A 25,492-nucleotide genomic window follows, 5' to 3' on the forward strand; every position below is an offset into this window, starting at 1 on the left:
TTCATGACTTAGTGACCCCTGATAACAATCGCATTGTTACAGTTCAACACATGTTGTATTTACCCACGGCTCGTGGTCGGCACGTGGACACTCTTCAAAATCAATATATCTATTGTTAGTCTATGATTAGGATTTTGGATACATATTTGCATACAATGTTGTTTATAAGAGGTTTTATAAACTTTGCTTAAATTAATAGAGGGGTGAAAGTATAGTAGGTAGTAGGATCTTTTCAAAAATTTAAAACTGAATTCACAGTTTTTCTCAATCTGTAATAAGATGCAAATATATACGTTATATAAAATTGTATCATTATTTAATTTTTACTAGTTCTAAATAGCAGTAAAAGTGCGGATTATATTTTTTTAACAATGGCAACATTTGCAACTTACAGTTATATTGAAGAAAAATCTAATGTTATATTTTTCGCTTTACTAATAATTCCAATGATACACCAAGTGACTACTAATGCATTACCAATGCTGAAAGATATTTATTTTGTTAATGCATAATATTTATGCAAGTGCATGGTTAAGTAACTCTTTATGTGACTCATCATTGCTATTACAGTATAGACCCCTTGGACTTTATGAAAACGTATCGAATAAACCACTTAACTCACCCACACAGACAAGGGAGCTTTTCACGTACGAGGAGCTTTTGTGTCGGGGGCGGCGCGCTGGGTATAAAAGGCAGGCCGGCCCGAGCAGCCCCACATTCCCGCCTGTGATCTCACTTGCGACACACGCTCTACCTTGCTATCCCAATTTCTCAACATGTCTTACTACGCCAACAACGAATACATCATCGCCACTAACAACTCGATCAACGAGAACAAATACAACAGCGAAAAGATGAAGAACAGCGGCATCAAAGCGCTATTGAAGCCGCTAATGAAGATCATTAAGAAAACAACCAAGCGCAGCGTTCCCGCCAAAACCGTCGAGACCAGTTTTGAAGCCAACGAGAACGCCAGCAACGAGGCATTGGAGCGCAAGATCTATGAAGAGATGGAGACTTGCCAGCCTGGCGCTGCCTTCCTGGTGTACAACGAGGATTCCTCCTGCGACCTTATACCCGTCGCCCGCGACGACTTCTACATCCCAGTCCACTTCGCCCGCACCGAAGCCGGCACCTTCTTCTGGACCACCGTCACCAAGACCGAAGCTGACTTCGCAGCGGCGCACTGCTACACCGAATGCCAGACCCCCGAGCAGCAGTACCCAGTCTTCCAAGACCGCTGGGTGCAAGCCTAAACTCAAATAAACACTTGACAATCAGTGTCTTCCGTGAAACCAGTGCTGCCGGTTTCTGCAATCGTCTGTGATGTTAGCTTTAATCTCAAAAGGTGCCATATAGGATTAGGAATTAGGGTTCGGATAACTCGTGATAACTCCGAAAGCTTTAATTGTATTTTCGAATCGTGATGTGATATTTTGAAAATATTGTATAACTTAGTAGGTTAAGTGTAGGGTTATTGAAGTTGTGATCTTCCTTTACTGAGCTTTAATTTAGAGTGATAGGTAATTTATTATGTACGTGAATGTTAATTTTATACGACAATGGTTCAATGTAATGACAAAAATACAAACAAGTTAAATGAATTTTATATTTTTCACTTACACCCCCATTTTCCCTATAATAATAGTAGAAATAAATGATAACATGATCGCTGAATGGTCATAAAATATATAATAAAGTAATACAGTAAGGTGCTATTTAAACCGCAACTCAATCTTACAAGAGTCGTATCGGAGGTTGTAGCGCTGAATTCTGCCTTTGGTGGCTCGTTCGTTCCATAAGTGGTCAGACGAGATGTTGTCGGCGCGAGCCACGGTCCATACTTACCATATAAGGCAATGAAGCACCATCAAAGAAATACAGTTGAGCCAAGGCATTACAGACCTTTTGCTTAAAGTCTTAAGGTGTTTGTGGGAGGCTGTATGTCTCGGTTTATCTGTATACCGGTCGGGAAGAGCGCGCACGTGCAGAGCCCAAGGCGGACCTGGCTACTGGGTTTTAATGGTCACTTTTTACCGCCGTAGTTTTATTTTGGACGTCAGAATGACGTGATTAAGTGGACTTTGATTGAGAGATAGAAGATATGATAGGGGCAAAAACAATAGGCGTCTGTGGCGTTACAAGTATGATTATTTGCATTAGTATACATTGCTTAATGTTAGAAACCTAGGTACATTGTTTAGCCTAATTCATTCATGTATGAAATGTAACTACCTGTTTCATTCATTAACATCGATATAAAGAAACGGATTTGACAAAATATGATAGATAGGTACAGGAACAAATTCATTTTTCATTCAAGACACATTACTAGAATACTTCAAATACTACATACATAAATACGTACCTAATGAATTGTTAATTTTATTACAAACTTTAATTTAACTTAACGTTTGTCAGTTTGTTTAGTTAAAATCTTGCAAGCTACTACTCTGAGTAATATGAACTCATTGAATTCAGACTCGTTAGAATCCATATTAGAAACTCTAAATACCTACAGATAAAGAGTACATACATATATTATTTCTATTGACAATAATTAAAGAGGTACCTTTATCCTTATTAATTAGAAGTATCAAAAGACAGCATTTTAACAACTTTCAAAGTTTTGGTAAATATAGATTCGTAATTCTTTGGTTGTGAGTTGTGAGTACATACATACAAAATCCTAAAAGAAAAATACATTCAACTTTTACTCACAGGATATGTACTTTTAGGATTTCTTTAATGAATAATACAAGTAGGTATGTGCTTACATATATGTACCATGATATACCCTAGACCTATGTATGTAAATATTTTTTACGGAACAGTTTCTTAATGGGATAATGGGTACCTACGACATTTATAAAACAATAGATATTAGCCTCTACAAAAATATGCTACGGCGCATCGGCGTAGCACGTGAGTTTTATTTAAGTCACTTTTACCTTCTTATATTTTTAAAAGCTCTTTGTAACGAAACTGCTTAGTATAAACAAACTACATACTTGTAAAAAAGGCAAGAGTATGTAAATCACACAAATATTAGTAATTAAACAGTAGAAATTTGATAACTAATGTACTTACATACTTCATTAACCACTTAAATCCCCGTATTTATACATGAGAAAATGCACGCAAAATTATTAAAATATCATCTTAGACTGATAATTATATCGCGCTAGGAAGCTTATTGGAGATGCGGGATTAGTAGAGGCTAGACTGCAGAGACTTGAACACCGTAGAAAGGTAGCTTGTTTATCGGTGTTCTACAAGATACATTTCGGGGAGTGTGCGATGGGATTACATAATTTAATCCCCCCATCTCCATTCAGCCACCGTGGGACTAGACATGGACTTGCGTTTCCCCCTACGTCGGTACTCTACCACTGATTCGTAATTTCGTACTAAGCGCTATGCATCCAGCTTTATCATGCGAACGGCTAAGGAGTGGAATTCACTTCCTGCAAATATATTCCCAGTCCACTATAACTTGGATCTTTTTAAATCAAGAGTGAATAGACATCTTTTAGGTAAGCATGATCCATCCTAGACCGCATCGGCACTTACCATCAGGTGAGATTGCGGTCAAATGCTTGCCTTTTTGTAATAAAAAAATATAAATAAAAAATATATATGTTATTATATATGTATTATAATAGGAATCCGTGATATTAAGCAAACTTCTCATGCAGCGCCCAAATACCCCAAGCTTATATGTATTGTTTTTATCACACAGTAAATGCTACTTCGATATCTACACGGTCTACGCTCATTATAGCCATACCCACAATTTAAATTCCGTGTTAAATAGGTAAACGTGAAATAGCATGCGAATACAGAGGTAGTGGTAGCGCGTGCATAACAGTCACGTGTTTTTATACCTATAAATATTTTTAAAAAACCTTACATGCACACGTAAAATAATAATAGATAATGAGCTGGTTCTATTTTCAGTTCGCCATAATAAAATTACCTACCTACCTAAGCAATACCCGATAGTTTGCAAATTCCTCAGGCTACATCGGCACTTTCGTTTTGCGCATTTAAAAAACCAACCCCCGAGGCTCGGCAAGTCCCAACCTGTTACAAGAAATAACACCTCCAACAAGTCAGGACTCGTATCTCAGAAGCTTATTGTGCAACTCACTTATTCTTAAAGAATAACAAACTATTCTTATTTGGATGACAAAAGATCGATTACAATAAGCACGATAATTTATCGACACACGTGCGTGCGAAAAGCTTTCTCCCACGAAACGTGTCGTAACATGCACGTATATTTTACTAACTAGTTAATTTAATTACAACAAATGACAGTCACGGTTTCATAATTAAACCAAACTAAAAGCGGCCGCAATAACTTTCATCCAAGCGCCAATTAATTGCGCGGTGACAGACTCTCTAGAGATAGGTATCACATCGCAAACCCGATATGCTAATCGCCACGCTATTAAAAAGTAGCCGCGTTTTACCGCTAGTCGCCCAGTTGTCATAATTACCAGAACTGCGAGATCTATAATACGTAGGTAGCGATAACGGAGTGGTCCGGCGTAATAATACCATACGAGGCGCGCTCGAAGGACCCGTGAGAAATTTCGGCAGATGTACAATTCTTGACGCGGGACGACGAGTGAACGCTTATCTTTTTTTCCTTTCGAGTTTTAATAATACGGCGTTCGCTCCGGTATCGACGACGCTGCCCGTGAGTCATCTCGCGTTTTGCCTCAGACACTATACGTCGCACGTTCCAAATGTACCACCGAGACTAACGACTATTTGGTTGTAAAGTACAGCATTGTTACCGCTGCACGTGTTCGATGCAAAGCCTCGGACGCATCGCTCGGGTTAGAAAGGATTTTTTGCAACCCTTATTTTCAATTCCGCAACTCTTGCAAAATTTGGGTTAATTTTTTTTCGGCTTCCAATTTCAAATTCGGAATGCTTTCAAGACACGTGCATTTCAATTGTTACTTTGGAATGTTCGGAGAAATTACTGTACGTCTTACCATAAAAGGTAGCCACGTGCAGCGATTTCGAAAACTGAACAGAAGGGTCAATTATATCGGTAGTCATCTCGTAGCTGCGGCAGCCATTGAACCCGAGTAATTATGATCAATGGCTAATTGAAGATTGTGCTGAACTTAGTTGATTAGTTTTCAATTACAATTAAATTGCTATTAAGGCGCTACACTCAATATGAACCCAGCAAAAGCAATTAGAAGTACATTAACGGAGTTTCTCGCAGCTTAACATGTATGTATCAAATGCAAGTACCGGTTTCCACTTTGATATTTCTTCACATTTATAGTATTATTTAGGGTGCCCCATAATGAATCTCCCGCACCAATTAAAGCGATCTTAATAAATAGTGTAAGAGACCATGCTGCTTTATAGATAGCATGCAGCCATTAATTTTATAATATCGTTTGACCCGAGGGCTCTGTTGAGAAACATTCTTGTCCACTTTATTATTGGCAATCGCAATAGCTAACTTAAGATATCATGCTTTTCTCACGTTTCCGCATGCATAAATATTTCCAGTTTGAACATTTTGTGAGGCAGACACATGCATATGTCTGTCAAAATTAGACATCTCTAGGATGCAACAAATGTTAAGTACATCTATTGATAACACTGGCATACGTCAGCCACCACTAAGCGCGACCTCACCTACTACATGCATTAGAACGATCTAAGATACCAATCAACACCACCAGTGTAACCGTGCCCCTCAATCCTTGTTATCCCAAGGTTCTAGCAGAACAGTTATTCTGGTGCCGTAACAATAAGACACCTGTGCAACCGTAGTATAGCGATGATATCACCAGGTTTGCACAGACACAGATGAAGGCAAACAGTTATCGAACACAGGCATTTGCGTCAGTTGTGAGCTGGCGCGAGCGCTATTAAGGGTAATTCAGTCCAACACAATATAAACATCATTATTTAATATTGATACGATTTTTAACATATCCTTCTTATACAACTATATCTACGACAATTATACATGTAGCTGCAATAGTGTTAGTAAACTACATAGCAAATTTTATCATTGGGTTGACCAATAGTAGGTACGTTTGTGAGTACCTATTACTCTTATTATTTTTAAAGATTATGCCGGGTATGACCTTTAAATATACAATCTGCTGCCAGCATTTTGCATAAACAACCACCTATTAAGGGTAATTCTGTCCAACCCAATATAAACATCATTATTTAATATTGATACGATTTTTAACATATCCTACTCATACAACTATATCTACGACAATTATACATGTAGCTGCAATGGTGTTAGTAAACTACATAGCAAATTTTATCATTGGGTTGACCAATAGTAGGTACGTTTGTGAGTACCTATTACTCTTATTATTTTTAAAGATTATGCCGGGTATGACCTTTAAATATACAATCTGCTGCCAGCATTTTGCATAAACAACCACCTATTAAGGGTAATTCAGTCCAACACAATATAAACATCATTATTTAATATTGATACGATTTTTAACATATCCTTCTTAAACAACTATATCTACGACAATTATACATGTAGCTGCAATAGTGTTAGTAAACTACATAGCAAATTTTATCATTGGGTTGACCAATAGTAGGTACGTTTGTGAGTACCTATTACTCTTATTATTTTTAAAGATTATGCCGGGTATGACCTTTAAATATACAATCTGCTGCCAGCATTTTGCATAAACAACCACCTATTAAGGGTAATTCAGTCCAACACAATATAAACATCATTATTTAATATTGATACGATTTTTAACATATCCTTCTTATACAACTATATCTACGATAATTATACATGTAGCTGCAATAGTGTTAGTAAACTACATAGCAAATTTTATAATTGGGTTGACCTGTAATAGTAGGTACGTTTGTGAGTACCTATTACTCTTATTATTTTTAAAGATTATGCCGGGTATGACCTTTAAATATACAATCTGCTGCCAGCATTTTGCATAATCAAACACCTTATCTTGCGATCACGTGTTTTTAATAAAGTAAAAGCTGAGAGTATGTTTCGTGTGTTTTAAGTAAGTACATATTTATATGATAAACAATTGTACATTCTCCTAGCATTACATCCACATCTCCTTAACTACTTCAAATAAATGAGTCACACGTGTGATACAGCTAGTGTACATAGGTTGTTGACAACTGGCGTTACGCAGCCTTAATTTTGATATTGAGATTAACATAACACTGTATGACTCAGATGAAATACCCATTTCATATTTCTGACATTTACAAAATTTTACGTGGGTTTCGGTAATGAACTGAACTGTTTAACGATAAAAGAGATAACCACGCAACTTTGCTTTTTTCACGATTAGTGACTTTACTGGAATGACTTTGCACTAGTTACACTATAGGCACTTTCACATTATTAGGCACAGCTACACCATAATCACTTCACGTTGCACTATTTATAGACCTAACAAAAATTTGCAAAAAATTGTATATGAGTTTTTTTCAATCTCAATCAAATTAGAAATTTATACATGGTACCGTTACTTCCTGGTTGAAGGTACAAAAATAACTGAACGCAAAATGTAATAGCATCAAATTTTATACTAACGTCACCCTCGAATTGCGAAATCTTCTCACGGCCCCTAATAAATGGTTCTGACCTATAAAGATATTGTCTACGGCGCCATTGTCTTGCAAATACTTCCGAGTCCCCCTATCTCCTTATTGTTAGGGTCGATCTCTTCCTGGTTAAAGTTCACGGGGTGGCCGCTAGATGGCTCTGGAAGTTACATTAGAAATAAAAAGCTCCCTGCCGAGGTTCTCCCGAGGGTCTACAGTATGGGGTTCTTCAAAAAAGGAGTGTATAGGTTTTTAAATACGCTACGCGCATGTAACACCTCTGGAGTTGCAGGCGTCCATAGGCTACGGTGACTGCTTACCATCAGGCGGGCCGTATGCTTGTTTGCCACCGACGTGGTATAAAAATAACTTTTCAAATTACAAAATTGTAACAGCTAGTTTAAGTTACGAATTGCAAATAGTAGGTCAAGTTCGAATATGATCACTTTCAATTACTTATTAGGTATAATGCATAATGAATACTAATTGTAAATAAATACCTTTCCTTAAACTTAAAACTGCTGACCGTTAAATAAATGTCAGTTTAAAAAAACAATTATCCAATTTGTATACACTCAAAGGCAGACTACTGCTGTGTCTATTAGAGGTATTTAGTGCACAAACAAGTGGTTAACTATTCATTATGTTCAAACAATGGGCATAATGCAACAGAAGCAGTGCACGTGGCGGGCGCACGCGCCACCATTTGTGCCACAAATTACGGCTCAAGGACTATTTGTATTAGGAATATTGTTACAATGTTGTCAAAAACAGTAGAATAAAACACTATAGGTACTTACTCATCCCTTTTTTGGGGCTATAAATGTTGTAAGATGTAATATAGCATAACAATAATGCAGTATACTTACTTAATTTTCTCCCCACGCAACACTGAAAAGCGACTATTGCCAAACTAAAGCTTTTTTCACGAAATTACGTTTTACGATAGGTGAAATAAAACCTATGAATCAGCTGAAAACTTTTAATCTTATGTACCTGAGCCTATAGTTTTTAATTATTTAACAGTGAAAATAGTACATATCTTATATTACGAATTATTTTCGATAGCCTTGCTGAAAACTATTTAAAATACAGACTGGGTGTTCGAATGTATTTAATTTTATTTATCTACTTCTGTCCACCAATTTGTTTACAATAGAACTGACTAATACCTACGTTTATACAGCAATGAGCCGACCACAGTTTTACGCAAAACAAAAAAGGCGTACGGCATACTTTGCTCAAGATTCTGAAACGAATAAAATTATGATTTGCTAAGTCTTTGCTTATTATTGATCGTACATTCAAACTAAAAATACAAGCTTAAAAACTGTTACCTGTGTGTGTAATGTGTATTAAGAGTCGGAAAAATCTAAGTTTTTGCGACAGACTATATTTTTAATGTTTCCAGCGGGCAAAATCAACATATTTTTTTATTTAGATAGAAATGAAAAGATATGAAAACATTTTTTTTTGAGTCTTAGATATCTAAGACTTGGTAAAAATACAATAAATCATCAAAAAATTTTTTCATTACCTACCTATACCTACTTCTAAATATGTAAAGCACATCATCATATATGCAGTATTTCACTTTAGATTACCTACCTGTAAAAGTTCTAAATATCAAAAGCACAGTATCATTACTGTGGTAATTGGCAATCATGACACGGTCCCGTACGGGCCGGTGCGAGGCGTGGGAACAACGACAGTTGCTCGCGAGTCGCGCCACACCTGCCTTGGAAAAAAAACACTAAGAAATTTTAAATTCGGAACAATTTGCCTGACCTTGGCAGTCAACTTTTTTTATTGGATTTGTTGTTTTTTAGGAGCATGCGGTGTTGAATAATTCTAATTTTGAATTAGGCTTTAAGAATACTCATACTTACTCATATTTTATTGATAATATAAATTAAAGGTAGATAAATATACAAGATTCATACATTTGAGAAAAATTATTAAAATCAATTAACAAGCCAATTATTGTGCCAGTATTACTACATATTATTATTATATTTTATTTTTCCTTTATTTATTTTCAGTCTTAGGCTAGGCTTTTTACAACATGAGTATAAAAGTAAAATATAAAAACACTTACAAAACATTACAAAAATATATAAACAGATTATAAAAAACCTAACCTAGGGTGCCGCCGGCAGCGGGACAGGGCCCAAGCTGCCAGTGGTCAGGGCCGCAGAGAGAGGAACCGGCGGACTATCCGCGCCGTGTTCTTTATATTTTATTTTATTATTAACATTATTTGGTTTTTATTAAACTACTTCTAAATATTTTCATGAATATGTTCATATTTTCATGGAGTTTGCAGAACTAGATTATATAATTTAACGATCCAATTCAAATTCGCGACAGTTATCCTTAAATACATACATAATTTATTATTACTTCAGGTTACAATTAATTACTTACTATTAATTATTAAATACTTGTCAAAACGCATAATACTCATTTCACATATGTATATATTTTGACCACATACTTATTTTATTCATTTTTTTGTACATTTTTGAGGTAACCTGAAAAAACCTTGTATAATTTTCCCATTTTGAAGTTTGTTTCTCTTATCTCAAGATAGTAAAATGGCCCCAAAAACGTAACAGACCCATTACCTACCTATATCGGTTTTCCTTATCTGTGTACGTGGGCCCACAGATCCGCTAAGTCCGTTTTTTTTTTCACAACCGTTGATCACGCGTACGGCCGCTCGCGCCATATGTCGCGTGGATCGTGGGAACGCATCCCGGCTGAACGCAATGTGTGCCTGTGCCCTCTCCTTTAATGACTATACACGCGTTCCAAATATGAATTCAAACGCGTCATAATAAAGCCCCATTTATTTAATGCTTCTAGAAAGTTTCACTGTTGAATGAAAGTAAGCCTTATTTCATAGTCTGTTGTTTTTATTTTTAACTGTTTCGTAACATGCGTGAGTAAAGCAGTGTTTATTTCGCACATGCCCTGTGTTGATTGACCGTAATTTATGATTACTTAGTCTCTAAGTGGTCTTGGAAGAATGTTTTGCTTTTATTATACCTACTTAAGTACGCTAAATCATGTGCATATTTTAAAATATCACTTATGTACTTAAGTTTGCAACATGCAAGCTTTTGAATATCGGATACCTCTATCAATAAAATACATTGTCTTTAATTAAATCACATTGTTACAATTCCAAAAAGCCTTCTAAGGTTCCTTACTTATCAATATTATTCTTAAATTATACATACGACGTCTCTTCACGTGTGCTTACATAAATATCGCCTTTATAATGGCACAAAAAACTCAAGATAGAGGGGTAGAGCGCAACTGGCGTGGGTGATCGTGGGAACGCGACGAGGTTTCAAATATAGAACGCCTTAGAAAAGGTGCAATTCCTTTTTTTCTCAACGGTTTTTATATCTCTAATGGCGGCTGTAGTGGCGAGTGCATTTTGAAATTGGAACCCTTGAAATTTTGTCGAGATATGGCATTTAAAAGTGTTTAGCAAAAAGTGTTTGTTTGAGCGTCGCGTTTCGGTTCTTTACGGTTTTCGGTACAACTCTTTACGTTTATCGATTTTTACTGTTAACGTTTTTTAGAGCTAGGTAGCGATTTTTTTGCAATTAATGCTGAAAAAGACATTACGGTAATATTTAGTTATTTCGATCGTTTTTAGGGTTCCGTACCCAAAGGGTAAAAACGGGACCCTATTACTAAGACTTCACTGTCCGTCTGTCTGCCTGTCACCAGGCTGTATCTCATGAACCGTGATAGATGATGTATTTCTGTTGCCGCTATAACAACAAATACTAAAAATATAATAAAATAAATATTTAAGTGGGGCTCCAATACAACAAACGTGACTTTTTTGCCGTTTTTTGCGTAATGGTACGGAACCCTTCGTGCGCGAGTCCGACTTGCACTTGGCCGGTTTTTTATTGATTTACGAACATTTATTTCTATGCGTATAAAAAAAAGCCTTTTTTATTTCTCGCAGATATAAGAAAAAGTACACTCAAAGAATTAAATTTATAGTCAAAGGTTTTTTTATTTTATTTCTATGCGTATTATTGCGTATGCATGAAACCATATTGCAAAATATTAGCTTTGATATCACGATGAGATTGTCATTAGGGTCTTAAAAAATCATATTTAAATACGCACATTTTCACCATGTCAAACAAGATTCCCAAACAATATCGCCTCAATTCAGGTTCAGATGCGATTCCACACTTAACCCTAGATCGCGCATCTGCCGCGACAAAAGAAACCCTCACATTATGCTAGCACGTATTTTTTCTTGACCTCAATCGGCCTTTATACGCTAGGGGCGAATCGTGGGAACCGTCTTGCACAATCCCCCGTTTCCTTGGCCATATGCGACAGAAAAAAGTGCAATTATTTATTCTCCCTCGAAGAAAAGGGGAGTTGTGAGAACGTGACCCAACAATGGGCTTCCTGGCTTCACGATACACACGACAGTGTTGCTGACCGACAAATGGAATTTTCGGCCTTACGCATGTGCGCCGAGATCCTAAATTGCGATAGCTCATGTCGCGTATTTCATGTTTTACAAATAATCCTTATAGTTAACTTGGGTATTATTCACCACAGCGAAACCGTTTCTATGCCTAATGCTTAAAGTTTAAGATCGCTTGGGGCGTAAAGCTACTTGCGATGTTATTATAGGAGTATTGCGTAGTTTCTTCAATATAGATTAGTTTACGTTGAATGGCATTACGCGTGACCTTTAGATGGTCGATTGTATGAAAATGATAATCGATCTCGCTCCGTTACTCATTCGATTCTTTGAGAATTTCTCGCGCATGCGCGCCAACGTATTGTTGCGTCAGTTTTTATTCCATCTTGTGTACGGCTATTGTTTTTATGATTTACGAGCGGTTCCTGGGTGCGGTGGTGGCCGAGTGGACATGACGTCCGACTTTCAATTCGGAGGTCGCGGGTTCAAACCCTGGCTCGTTCGTACCAATGAGTTTTTTGGAACTATCATTTTATATTAAGTATCCTTTATTTTACCACTAGCTTTTCGGTGGAGGAAACATCGTGAGAAAACCTGCATAGATCTGCGAAGAAATTCAAAGGTGTATGTGAAGTCCCCAATCTGCATCGGGCTAGCGTGAGGACTAACAGCCCAAGCCCTCTCGCGCATGAGAGGAGGTCTGTGCCCAGCAGTAGGACGTATATAGGCTGAAATTATAATTATTACGAGCGGTTAAATTATAGCTGTAGACCCAGGAAGCTTAACCTCAGGAAAGACGATATCAATAAGAAGACTGACAATTTGCATGTAAAGTCGCGTACCTTATTTCTAAAACGTCTGTCAACTATTTATTTTAACACTTTTACTAGATGCTCTTGTGGTGTCTCCATATCACTATGGAGACTAAAAGTCTTCCTTATTTACCTGTCTGTGACCTTAGTATTAATTAAGGTCAGGAACCATCCAGGAGCCTTCCTAGTAGAGATAAGGGTCACGTTGACTTTAGATAAGGGTGCGCAGTCTCGACACCGGTGCCAAGGGTGCCAGCACCATTAGCTTACACTTATCTAGCGACTACGCAAAACACTGGAGACTTCCTACTTCCTAGTTATTAGATTTATGATAATCAGTAAATTTATGGTTATTGCCGATGACTTCCCAAGCGTACCTTTATGTGCGTCAGTTAATTATATAGCTACACATTTAATACCTATCCTGTGTTAAATACATAAGTATGTATGTTTAAACATTTTCTCTTACATAAAATATTCTAACGTAGGAACTTAAAAGTTCCCAGGGATAATTAACATTTTCTGTTGAAAAATAGTTTATCGAAGTCTTCTGGCCCGATATAGGCATCTACCAGCCTAGAAAACATACTTAGAATTGATTGGCTTAGCGGGCATGTCGATTAGCTATTTATGGAAACTATAGCCACTAGATAACTGACAGGAATGTCTTTTTGCGAGTAAAAAAATTGCTTTCCTTCGCACATGTAAGGTAAATTGTATGTATATTTAATATAATTACAAAAATATTTCTTAAAGAGTGTGTTATTTTAGTACCTAACCTACGTTTTAGCAAACTCGACACAGATTAACATCTGTAGACTTTTACGTAAGCAAAAACAAATGACGTCGCAATTATACGTTCACTTAAACCAGAAGAATCATTTAAAGCATCTGCGCTTCTTTACCAAAAAGGTATAATCGCAAAAACTAGGTATTTAGACTGTTCCCAGGTAAGCTTAGAGCTGCTCACAAAGACTAAAGTAATTTTGCTACAGATAGACCAACATAAATGTAACCTCTAATTATTGTAATGGGTGGATCAAGTTTTTTGTGTTGAAGTTTTGTCTTTTTTTCCAAGAGACAAGTTTGTTACAAGAAATGTTGTATAACGTTCTACTACTATTGTGTAACATACTTGGGAGACGATTTTTAACTACCAAAAAATGCATCTGTGGTAAATATAACCTACCCACCATAAAATCAGGGTTAAATCCCTGTTCAGGGGTAACCATGGCAACAAGTGACACTAGAAAGTAGGTTTAAGCCATTGAAATTTAAATCAAATTATTTGGAAAATAGTTGATTTTCCTGTGTTTCACGTTTTAAGAAAAAAAAAACAATTTTCAGTGTAACCTCAACATCCAGACTTTTCATTCATAACTTGCTAAAAATGTAATATGTCCTTTAGGAATCACAATGGGCAGGACGAGGCTGTAGGTCAATTTATACTAGGCACGAGATGAAAGTCGTACTAAATAAGCCTATACCTGCCTTTCCCTGTTTGGCGCGCGTTGGTTAATTCATGTCGTGCCCCGCCGCTTGCGCTGGTCGCACGCGCACAATGTCATGCCGTATCGCAATCGCAACCGCCTCGACCTAGCGCAATTTATTATATGTGCTATGTTCAATTTGTATTGGATTTCACGTGGGTTTGTTTACTTTAATTTAGAGTGCGGGAATGACTGCTTGCCATACTGTGAAGTAATGTAATGACAATGCCACCAGCATATTTGGCACATTTACGTAACTTTTTACATACCTAATATCTTACATAGCTAATTAGTGTTATTGAATAAATAATCTACCTACTTAGCCGATATGTGGTCGGGTCAGAGGAAAGAATTCTAGGCATCCGGAAATTTACCATACTTAACCACATGTTACTTACGAGAATTCAGAGGGCATATTTACCTACTCCTAACCATTTCCAGAGAAGTGATAAACTGACCACCTACCCTGACCAGTTTTAAAGTCGGTATACTCGATATAAGGAGAACACGTGGGTTACGTGCCTTAATGGTATTTAGGATTGTATTTTAATGTGTACTGATTTACATCAAGTCAAGAGCAGATTAGATAAGTAGATCTAGGTCTTTAATGACAGCAATGAATCAGTGATCTCAACACGCAAATTTAAATGCATCGAACGTGACTCGGCGCTAATGGTGCTCGCTCAAACCTAGCCTTGTACATAAACTAAAAAGAGTCTCACACCACGACGTTTACACCAATTAGATGTAATTGCGTGGTCCTAGCCGCTAACGACGCGAGTCATGAGCATTACTCAACTCTCTCAGAAAGAGCCATTTCCGCCACTTTCATTGCTGATAGGACAGTTTTGCAATTGGTAAGTAAGTACGTGCTGTGCGGGCACTTTATTTCATTGGCACGAGTGTCCGGAGTGGAATCACGCGCCGCGGGCGGCGCAGGCGCAGCGGGTGGGGCGCGCGGGGGGCAGTCTGGCTCGAGCGACCGTGGGAACGCTTTGCCTTTAACATGTCGCACGTGCTCTCAGCCACTACCGCTGCAAGACGAAACGAGACAACCGACACCGTCCAGCCAAAGGTAAAAAATGTCATGACAATAAAATAAAGGCTTTATAGATGTTCGAAATTTGAAGCGTGAAAACAGGTTCGAAGCAAACTGTAATGGAGATGTAGATTTATGCTGCGAGCGGGCTGCGTCGCTACCACTCTTGCCAGTCGTTTGTTACGAGTAATTGCTACCAGTGCTGCAGTGGCATTACTTACAATGAAATATATGAAGTAGTAGGCCTATCTTTAACAACCATTTATGGTACCGGTCAAAAACGTACAAAGTTTTATTTTGTAGTAATTACAGTGGCAAGAAAATATATTCCACTCGTAAGATGTTATCTTCTGTTTTGAAAATGAACTATGGTAGGACTTTACCAAATGGACACGATCTATGGTAGTCATATATTCATTTATTTTATTGCACAAATAACAACGATGAACTGAATGAACACACGGCAGCCTTATTTTCAAATAATATTTTTAGAACTCAGCTAAGTATATAGTAATCGTCAATCAACCGGCATGCATACATTGCAAAGAATTGATGCAAAATAAAATTTTATTTACTCATCAAAAGCAAAATATGTAGCAACATTCTTAATACAAAAGTTGCAACTATGATTTAATTGACGTCATCTATTTGACTCAAATTACTTCAGAAAATGTTAACATGAGAGATCTGAGCAAAATATTGGTGATTTCCAAGTACACGCCAACACGCCATAGCCAGTTGATGTATAACAAGACATAAACAAGGAAACTCATAAAAAATGCCACCTTAGTCGACCTTTGGCACACCATTTGGCGACATGTGGCGAATCTCAAACTAGCCCAGGTCGAGTTACAGCACACATTTGGCCGCCACACCGCTCAGGGTCGCCAAATGTTGCAAAAAGCCAATCATTGATGGCGCGGCGCCGCTGAAGTGTAAAGCCGATGGCTTAAGATGACAGATTTTGCGTTGACTTCGGTAGACCCAACTGGCGAAAGCAGCTTACGTTGTTTTACGCTGGTAACAATATTTAATCTCCGTAACTTTAACCACAAAACATTTTGACTAACACATAAATAAGTTATTGTAGCCGACTTCAAACTCCCGCCAAATAGAAAATCAAAATTTGCCAACAAATAGCCGGTGTAATAAAGAAGTCAGCGCACTGCTAGACTAGTAGATAATCGGTTTTTTAACTTTAATGGATTAGAACATAGTACAGTCACTGAATTTGAAGGTTTGCCACTTTTTGATTCTATGTAATGGCATTAAGGTTCAAAAGTGACTAACCTTCAAACTCCGTGACTGACCGATACATGTTTGTGAAAATAATTAGGTACATTTTATTATGTTTCTAAGGAAGATTTTAATGACAAACAATAAATTTCATTCGAATCTCAGTAAATTTTTGATAGGTAGGTAGGTCAACCTAATCGCCTTAAAATAAAAATGAAACTTAATTATTAACTGATTCGTAACATATAATTAGCTCTAATTACAAATCTCATGAATAACATAGTTAATAATTCAGTAAAAGTATATTACTAATGTAAAATAATCTGGTTGCCTATTAATACATTAGCATTAGGTTCCAAATCATAGCCCTCGACCGAAACAATAACAATGTATAAGGTGACGTAACATAAGCAACATGTTTAAAATCACTGAAACATGATATAGTATCATCCGGTCCTTCACAACCCGATTTAATAGACTGACCTACAGGGTGGACAATTCCTTATGCAAAAACTGCCCAGTACTCTATGCTTCCGAAAATATACCTTAAATAATAGTAGTTAAAACTCAGTTTAGTATGACTAAAATGAGAATTTGGGACGTTGAAAATCTTTAAAGACACGGGATGAGCAATTTTTATTGTTAAATGAACTATAGAAGCATTCATTGGGTTGAACGAAACTAAATTGCGCACATCCGGGGTGTCTATTCACGCTGTGGCTATTTCGTAATATCGAGTCTTGTAAGTAAGTACATTGTCGTATTGATGGTGAGCATAACAGGAAAATTACTTCGTCTTTGGCTTTATATCGAACAAGGAAGCGGTATCAACAATGTACGGTAACTCGATACTTTATTATCTGACAGCATCTTGGATCCGCCTCTTCAACATTTCCGCCAGTTCTCGTCTTCAATTGTCTATTTTGATCAAAAGACGCTATTCAAATATTATGGCATTCCAGGATATATTTTTTACAGTTAGTACCTACATCGCAATGTACACATTTTTAAGAAGAAATGGGTAAACTGGTTTCGCCAATTTACTTATTTCATTATTTTTCTCGTGACATGCAGGTACAGTTATTATTGAACAAAATTGAATATTTCCAACATCGCGGCGGCATCACACCCGGCTATTAAGCAGTAATCAACTCCCGAAATCTGGGCAGAAATTAAGTAATTAGCCAACTTTACAGAAAGCTTTTTAAAAATAATCTTCGCTGTCTACGCCCATGGCTCCCGTTTACGGAGAATTTATAAAAACACTTAATTTGCATAATAAATTACACGACATTTACAGAGATACTGCGATACGATATGTCCGTCTCGTGTTTACGAAAATTATAATAACCTTCAAGGTTTCCTTGTCCTTAAGAGGAGTTATTATGCTTCATCGTTTCACGACAACATACTAAGTAACAAACAGCCTCAAAACGCAGCGACAAAAAAACCGGCCAAGTGCGAGTCAGACTCGCGTTCCAAGGGTTCCGTACATTACACAATTTAAACAATGTATTTTTTGTGAAATGTCTAAAAAACCCGTAGGGGTCGGATCAAAAACTAAGTAATTAAGTCCGACTCACGCTTGACTGCACATTTCTAATAGGTTTTCCGGTGATCTATAGGTAAAGATCTATTTTGTGTATTTTTTTCAAAATTTTTAACTCAGTAGTTTCGGAGATAAAGGGGGGGGATGGTCATTTTTTGCCTATTTTCTTGAAAAACTTCTAAACTATTTAATTAAAAATTATAAAAAAAAATATTTGAGATTCTCACAATGAGCTCTTTCATTTGATATGTAACACGATATAGTTTGACAAACTTTATTTTTTAATTTTCTCATTTACTTCCCAAAAGTGGCCCCCGTGTTTAAAATTAATATGTGTACGTTATATGTCCATCATTGGGTCACAAGTCACAAACTTACATATGATGTGTACCAAATTTCAACTTAATTGGTCCAGTAGTTTCGGAGAAAATAGGCTGTGACACACAGACAGACAGACAGACGGACAGACAGACAGACAGACGCACGAGTGATCCTATTAGGGTTCCGTTTTTTCCTTTTGAGGTACGGAACCATAAAAATACCAACAGGTAGATAAATTAGGATATCCCCATAATGAGCGTGCATGGAAGATTATTTACAAGGCTATTGCACGAGATAGCGAACGCGTAGGTAGCTAATGGAGAACCGATCATTTTAATACAGCGTGCACTTACAATTTACCGAGCCGTTTCAATTAACTCAAACATTGACGGGCGATCTCCGCGTGTCATTAATTTCCTCGCGTCTAACGTTAATGTTGCATTTTTTTTCAGTGCTACGAAGCTACGGTGCTACGCTCTCCCGTGCTGCGTCCCGCTCTCGCGCGCGCGCGCACGTCGTCGCACGCGCATTGCACGTGCGCAGGCCGTCCCGCTCGCACCCGCGCTCGCGCACTTCCTGCGCGCGCCTCCAGCCCGATCCGACTGTGGGAAAAGACGGCAGGTGCTATGCGGGATCGTGAACAACCACGCATTACCATTCACATTATTCAACAATAAATAATAATAAGAAGAAGCCGTGGAGCGAGCGGCGAGCACGCGCAGAGTCCTTGTCCGACGCCTCACATACTAATGGGCGACGCGCGTGTGTGTGCGTAACTTCTTAGAGATTTCTTGCGTGTGTGCTATACTTATAACACTTTTCTTGTAGGTACAGGACTTTCTTACGATTTACGGTTTTTTACAAGCGCTTCGTGTGGGCGGGCGCGCGTCACGGATTTGACTGGAGATTATCTTTCTTTAATTGTTTAGGGATATAATTTCTTTTAAGGTCCGATAACTTTTAATCATCTACCTGCATGCCTAATCTATTTTCATCTATCATATGTATTTAATGGTTGAGTTTCAGGTATTGCGTACATCGCTATTAAGATTAATAAAGGAACTAAGGTAGCTGTATGACATGAGTTTAGACGGTTTTTTTGGTGCAAAGTATTTTAAGTCTGCATTCCATTTATGAATAATGTAAACGGTGTTTTGGAATCAATTTAAAATACTGATTGCGTTTTAAAATTACTTATAAATATTAATGTCTTTATTTTTTGCTGTATCAAAAGTATATTTAATACTTCCTGATAAAAAGTAATCAACATGTTAAAGTCTTACCTAAACATATTGTATTATGTAATTTATAAATTCAATTTATTTATTTCCCGCCACTGGACTACTGGACTGGAGTCTAATCTAGGTAATAGTCGCGTGGATAACACGTGTAAAATTATATTGGTGCCTTGTACTTAAGTGACACATATTTAAATAACCGAGGGTTACATATATGCAATGTCATACCTACGTCATAGTGGTGTTTGATGTTAATGATGTTTCATAATTACCAGTTAGGTTTTCACTAATATTGAAGGTTTTTTTATTTATATTTTTATTATTAATTTTGTTTGAATCCTCTTCATTTATCTAATTCTTCTTAATATATCTTCATTATTATAATGATAAATTTAAATCGTTAGTTAAGAAAATCTAAAACTCTTGAAATCATGTTGTTTGTAAATTAATATTTTAGATTTTTGTAAGTTTTTAATTAATTAACACATCCCGGGGTTTTGTGTATTTCGTACATATATGTATAACTTCATTTTTTGTAAAATGTCCAAACTCAAACTCAAATGATTTATTTGTAAACATAGGTAACAGTGTTGGAACCAAAGGTGCTTAGGAACGTTCACATTTGTCTGTTGTGTCGTGTTGTGTTGTGCCGTGACGCATATCGGTTTCAAACATTTAATATGATTGCGTGGTTGTGTCAGACAAATGTGAACCGGGCTATATTATTGTTTCTGTTTTTACCTATGTTTTTGACTAATGTAAAACATTCCCGCACCCAAAACTCCAAGGAATGTAAATTATCAAAATAATTTCGTCTCTATAAAGTTTTTCATGTTTTTATTCACTTAAACCTTGTAAAGGCTTCGGCGAGGATCCACTTTAACCGCGACGCGTAAAGATAATTAGCCTCTTGAATAACTGAATACGTACTAGTGCGCCATTCATACTCCGCCATTCAGGCTTTTTACTACTTGACGGTACTATTAATGCTACTTAATGTATATACCTGTAAATAAATAAATATTATAGGACATTCTTACACAGATTGACTAAGTCCCACGGTAAGCCCAAGGAGGCTTGTGTTATGGGTACTCAGACAACGATATATATAATATATAAATACTTCAATACACAGAAAACACCCATGACTCAGGAACACAAGGAGGATCTGTGCTCATCACACAAATAAATGCCCTTACCGGGATTCGAACCCAGGACCATCGGCTTCTTAGGCCAGACCGGTTGTCAAATACCTGTATAGTGGAGTGTTAATTTATCTCCACTTTTTCATAAATATCTCATATTATTTTAAAGCTTGATGTAGTCCTTACCTACGTGTGTAGATATTTATTAGTAAATATACAGAATACTAATATGTACCTTAAGCTCCTTTTACCTCAATTTATTGGTATTCTTGCGTCCTGGCAAAGAAACGCATGTGCGATATTTCTATTATGCTGTATACAACTGACAACTGACCAAGAGGCCACACACAGTATCAAATTTATTTTATACAATTTTAGTCATTAATACGTAGTACGTAGTAAATTTCAATTTATTTGTTTACCGAAAATTCTATTTAAATTATAAAATGTTAATCAGCACCATTCCCTGCTAACGAAATTGAGAAGAAGTTTGATTTTGAAAAAACGTGTAATAAAAACATAAAAAACCAATTTGAAGCAATCAACTAGAAGTTAATTAGGATGCTTTGAGTACCGAAACGGCCTTATTAATTTACTAAAGTTCGAAAATCACATATGGGTAAACTAAGTTGTTAATGCAAATTAGCTAAGTTGCTGGTTTAACGGTACCAATTAAAAAAGTTAATTTATTTGTGCTAATAAGGGTATTTTATGTTTTAGATTCAAATAAAGGCATCTTAAAACTATCAAGTTTTATTTAAAATTGACGTGTTAATTGGGTATCTATATTAGATAGGTATGGGCATATCACCTGTAAAATTCAGTGCCTAAATTGTAGTGTAACATAGTTTTAATGTTAAATACGATGCCTGTTTGTAGAAATTAATATGCCCTAGATGGTATCTACCTACTTCTTTATAACAATGCTTCGTCTATGTTTGTGTTTATACCACATTATGTACTTACTTATATGCCTGGTGCCTGCACAAAAAAACATACTTCACCTCAGTCTTCTTTGACCTTAGGGCTTGTTTACACATTGAGTGTTTAGTGCGAGTTCATATATACCTATATGCTATATGCGTTTAGTAGCAAATGTATGTACTCGCACTTAACACTAATCAATTTAAAAACAGGCTATTACGCTCTTATATATTGCCTCTCCCACTATTAATCGCACGCAACTAATATGAATACGAGTATAAGCCAGTTACCCACTATAAACAGTATGATGTTATAAAAAAAACTTGTGTAGCCTAATAACGTTGGCGCCAGCAAGTTCATTAGGATACACTTTTTACCAGTACTGATCATGGCAATGACAGACCCGACTTCTGTATTAATGATTCATGCAAATCCTTCAATTACCCGCACTTTTTTCGACCAGAGTAAAATCTATCATACACAATTACGAAGGTTTCAATTAATAGCGCGCACACATTAATACTTGACATATACTCATTGAATCCTAACCAAACGCCAACTCATTTTACATCTCAACAAAATTCTAAAGCTCCTTAACACATACTAGTGATAAAACTGTTAATCGCTTGACGTTAAATGTATGCATAGGATGCTGTAACGTGGTCTCGTTAATGAATTTTAGCTTTCGAACGGGCCTGATTTATGTATGAGGATGACTGCTCGAATAACGTGACGTGAAAAATTATAATCATCAGTAATCGGTCACGCGGCGCCGGGTAATTGAATATGTCTTGATATTCGATGAGATATAGAACTTGATATCACAGTATATTTCTTAAATCAGTTGACTTACTATCTTAGCAATATTACCATACGCGTTCAAATATTATATTACGCTAACAAGTTCTTTACATTATAAACTGAAATAGATGTCATATATTAAAGAAAAAGTGACGAAGCCCTCCAGTGGTGAAGGCCGGATTCGAACCGGCGTCTTTAGCAATCCGGGCTAACGCGTTGAACCCCTTGGCCACCCCGCCACGGCGGAACCCGTCCCAATTTCCCGACTATATGCCATCTTACTAAGATTAGGCGTCAAGGCGGCAAGCAAGGTGGTAGGCGGAGTAGGCGTAAGTTCTTTATATATTTAGGTTTTTATAACATTACTTAGGTCAGGTGAGTCAGAAGGAAAAAAATCGACTTCACACACGGTTATGTCCATGGGCGGCGATGACTGCTTCCCGTCAGGCGGCTCGTCTGCTCGTTTGCTTCCTTTTACATAAAACAAAGACCACCGTTTAAACAGAATTAAACTGTACAGTATATAAACGGCTAACTCCGAGTTAGTTGGCTAACCCTGAAACGCGCAAGTAGCCCTTAGTTGACAATTTTTATTAAAACTCCAGTAAAAAATAACACTACCTAACCAGGATTTACATACAACTGTGTTACCATAGTCATGGTACTGGTCATAATAATTTAACTAGGTATATATTTTATGGGAGCGGAAGCCGTATATTTAAAACCGCAGATATCTATAACACTAGTCTTAATTACTCACGTTTCTATCTATTTGCCTATAAACTAAACACGTTAAGTGCCGAAGTCTTAAATTATAATAAAATGAATATTTATGCTCAAAAACGAGACATTCTGGATTGGCAAAGGAAAAATTATATCATAAAATTTTATATTACTTATACATCCTTTGACTCATTGCCCATACATTAGCACACACCTAGTTGGTACTGGTCATAACAATTTATAAGTATATTTTTATGGGAGCGGAAGCTGAAATATGTATTAACACTAGTCGAAACTACTCGCTTTTCTATATTATTGCCTATAAACTAAGCACACTAAATGCTGAAGTTAAATTATAATATAATGAATATTTATGCTCAAGAACGAGAAATTATTCTAGAATTTCAAAGGAAAAATTATATCATAAAATTTTATGTTATACGTACCTACATACTTATGACTCATTGCCCATACTTAAACACATGCGTAGTTGGTACTGGTCATAACAATTTAACTCGGCCTGATTCGAACTTGAAGACACGTCAAAAATTTGCTCAAGATACGATATATATGGATCGGATATGTCGGATATATCCGACCCATGTCGTATCTTTAGCAAATTTTTGACGTATCCTAAAGTCCGAATCAGGCCGTTTATTTTAATGGGAGCGGAGGTTGAATATTATAAAACGCAGATATTACATATACAATAGTCGCAGATATACAATAGTCAAATTTACTCACTTTTTTATCTATTACCTATAAATTAAACACGCTAAATGCTGAGGAGTTAAATAATAAAACTACTATTCTACTACTTAAGTACAACATAATAAAATTAATATTCATGCTCAAGAAGGAGAAATTGTGGATTGGCAAAGGAAAAATTATATCATGAAAATTTACATTATACCTACGTCCTTTTGTTTTAATAAGATCTTATTTTTTATTTGTTTGTAGGAAAATTAATTATTTAGAAACGATCATGCTATTATCTTGTTTATTCAATCTTAATAAAAAGGTTCGCATAATTTTACGACTTCAGAAGTTTAACCGTAAAAAACAGATATCTATAAAACGGATAACATTAACTTTTCCGCTTAAAAATTACAAGATATATTCTTAGTACCTACTTGTGCACGTTGACGAGCTGTCGTATTATTATTATCTTATCTTATCTTATAGTTTCGGGGGCCCTTTCGGATACACTTCGACCCATAGGGATCTTTTGTGCAGTTACCCCCTAGAAAAGATCCGTCCGCTACTCAAGAGCCTTCCCCACCATCTCCATATGCCGGATGATGGACCTTATGGGTAGCTTTTTGAATTCCTTTGGTACCAGGTAGCCTGTTCCAAAGTCCTTCATTCTTTGTCTGGCGAGGGCGTGACATTCACACATAAGGTGTTCTATTGTCTCTTCCTCTTCGCCACACATACGACAATCGGTGTTGTCAGCGTGCCCCATCTTGGCCAGGATTCCCTTGACCCCGTAATGGCCAGTAAACACCCCCGTTATTATTTGGAGTTGCCGTTTGCTAAGTTTCCAAAGCTTTTTGCTCCAACCAGAGTCTACCCCTTGTATAAAGAGCTTTGAGTGCTTTAGACCCGTCAGACTGTCCCATTCTTCCTGGTGTTTGGTCTTAGTAAGGTCTTTGATAGCCGTTGTGATGGTTCCCTGTGAGAGCCCCACGAATGGTTCCGGACCTATAAGGTTGTTTGCAGATCCGGCTCTGGCAAGTTCATCTGCATTTTCATTGCCCATGAATCCCTCGTGCCCTGGGATCCACACCAGTTGCACTTTGTTTTGCCTTCCAAGCTTGTTCAGAGCTTGGATGCCATTGTATACCAGTCTAGAGAAAAAAAAAAAGAGTCCACTCTAGGCGCCTTAAGCGCTTTGAGTGCAGCTTGGCTGTCGCTGAGAATATAGATATTCTTCCCTTGGGTTTGCCTAACTATATTCTCATGTGCACAGGCAATTATAGCGTATGTCTCGGCTTGGAAGACAGTGGCGTAATTGCCCATGCTTATGCTACTACTAAAGTCATTTGCATAAATGCCTGCCCCAGTACCAGAATCTGTCTTGGACCCGTCTGTGTACCATATGATGTCATTTTCATCAGACATTG

At 36.9% G+C, this 25,492-nt stretch overlaps 1 protein-coding gene across 1 annotated transcript; it reads left to right on the forward strand.

The window, feature by feature from the left end:
* Positions 1–506: 506 nt before the first annotated feature.
* Positions 507–1,598, forward strand: LOC134746363 (enhancer of split malpha protein-like). Its single transcript, XM_063680733.1, has one exon. It carries the CDS (start codon positions 777–779, stop codon positions 1,254–1,256), a length of 480 nt encoding a protein of 159 aa, XP_063536803.1. The 5' UTR covers positions 507–776; the 3' UTR covers positions 1,257–1,598.
* The last annotated feature ends 23,894 nt before the right edge of the window (positions 1,599–25,492 follow it).

This window comes from Cydia strobilella, chromosome 13 (assembly GCF_947568885.1).
Source record: "Cydia strobilella chromosome 13, ilCydStro3.1, whole genome shotgun sequence".
Lineage (NCBI taxonomy): Eukaryota > Metazoa > Arthropoda > Insecta > Lepidoptera > Tortricidae > Cydia > Cydia strobilella.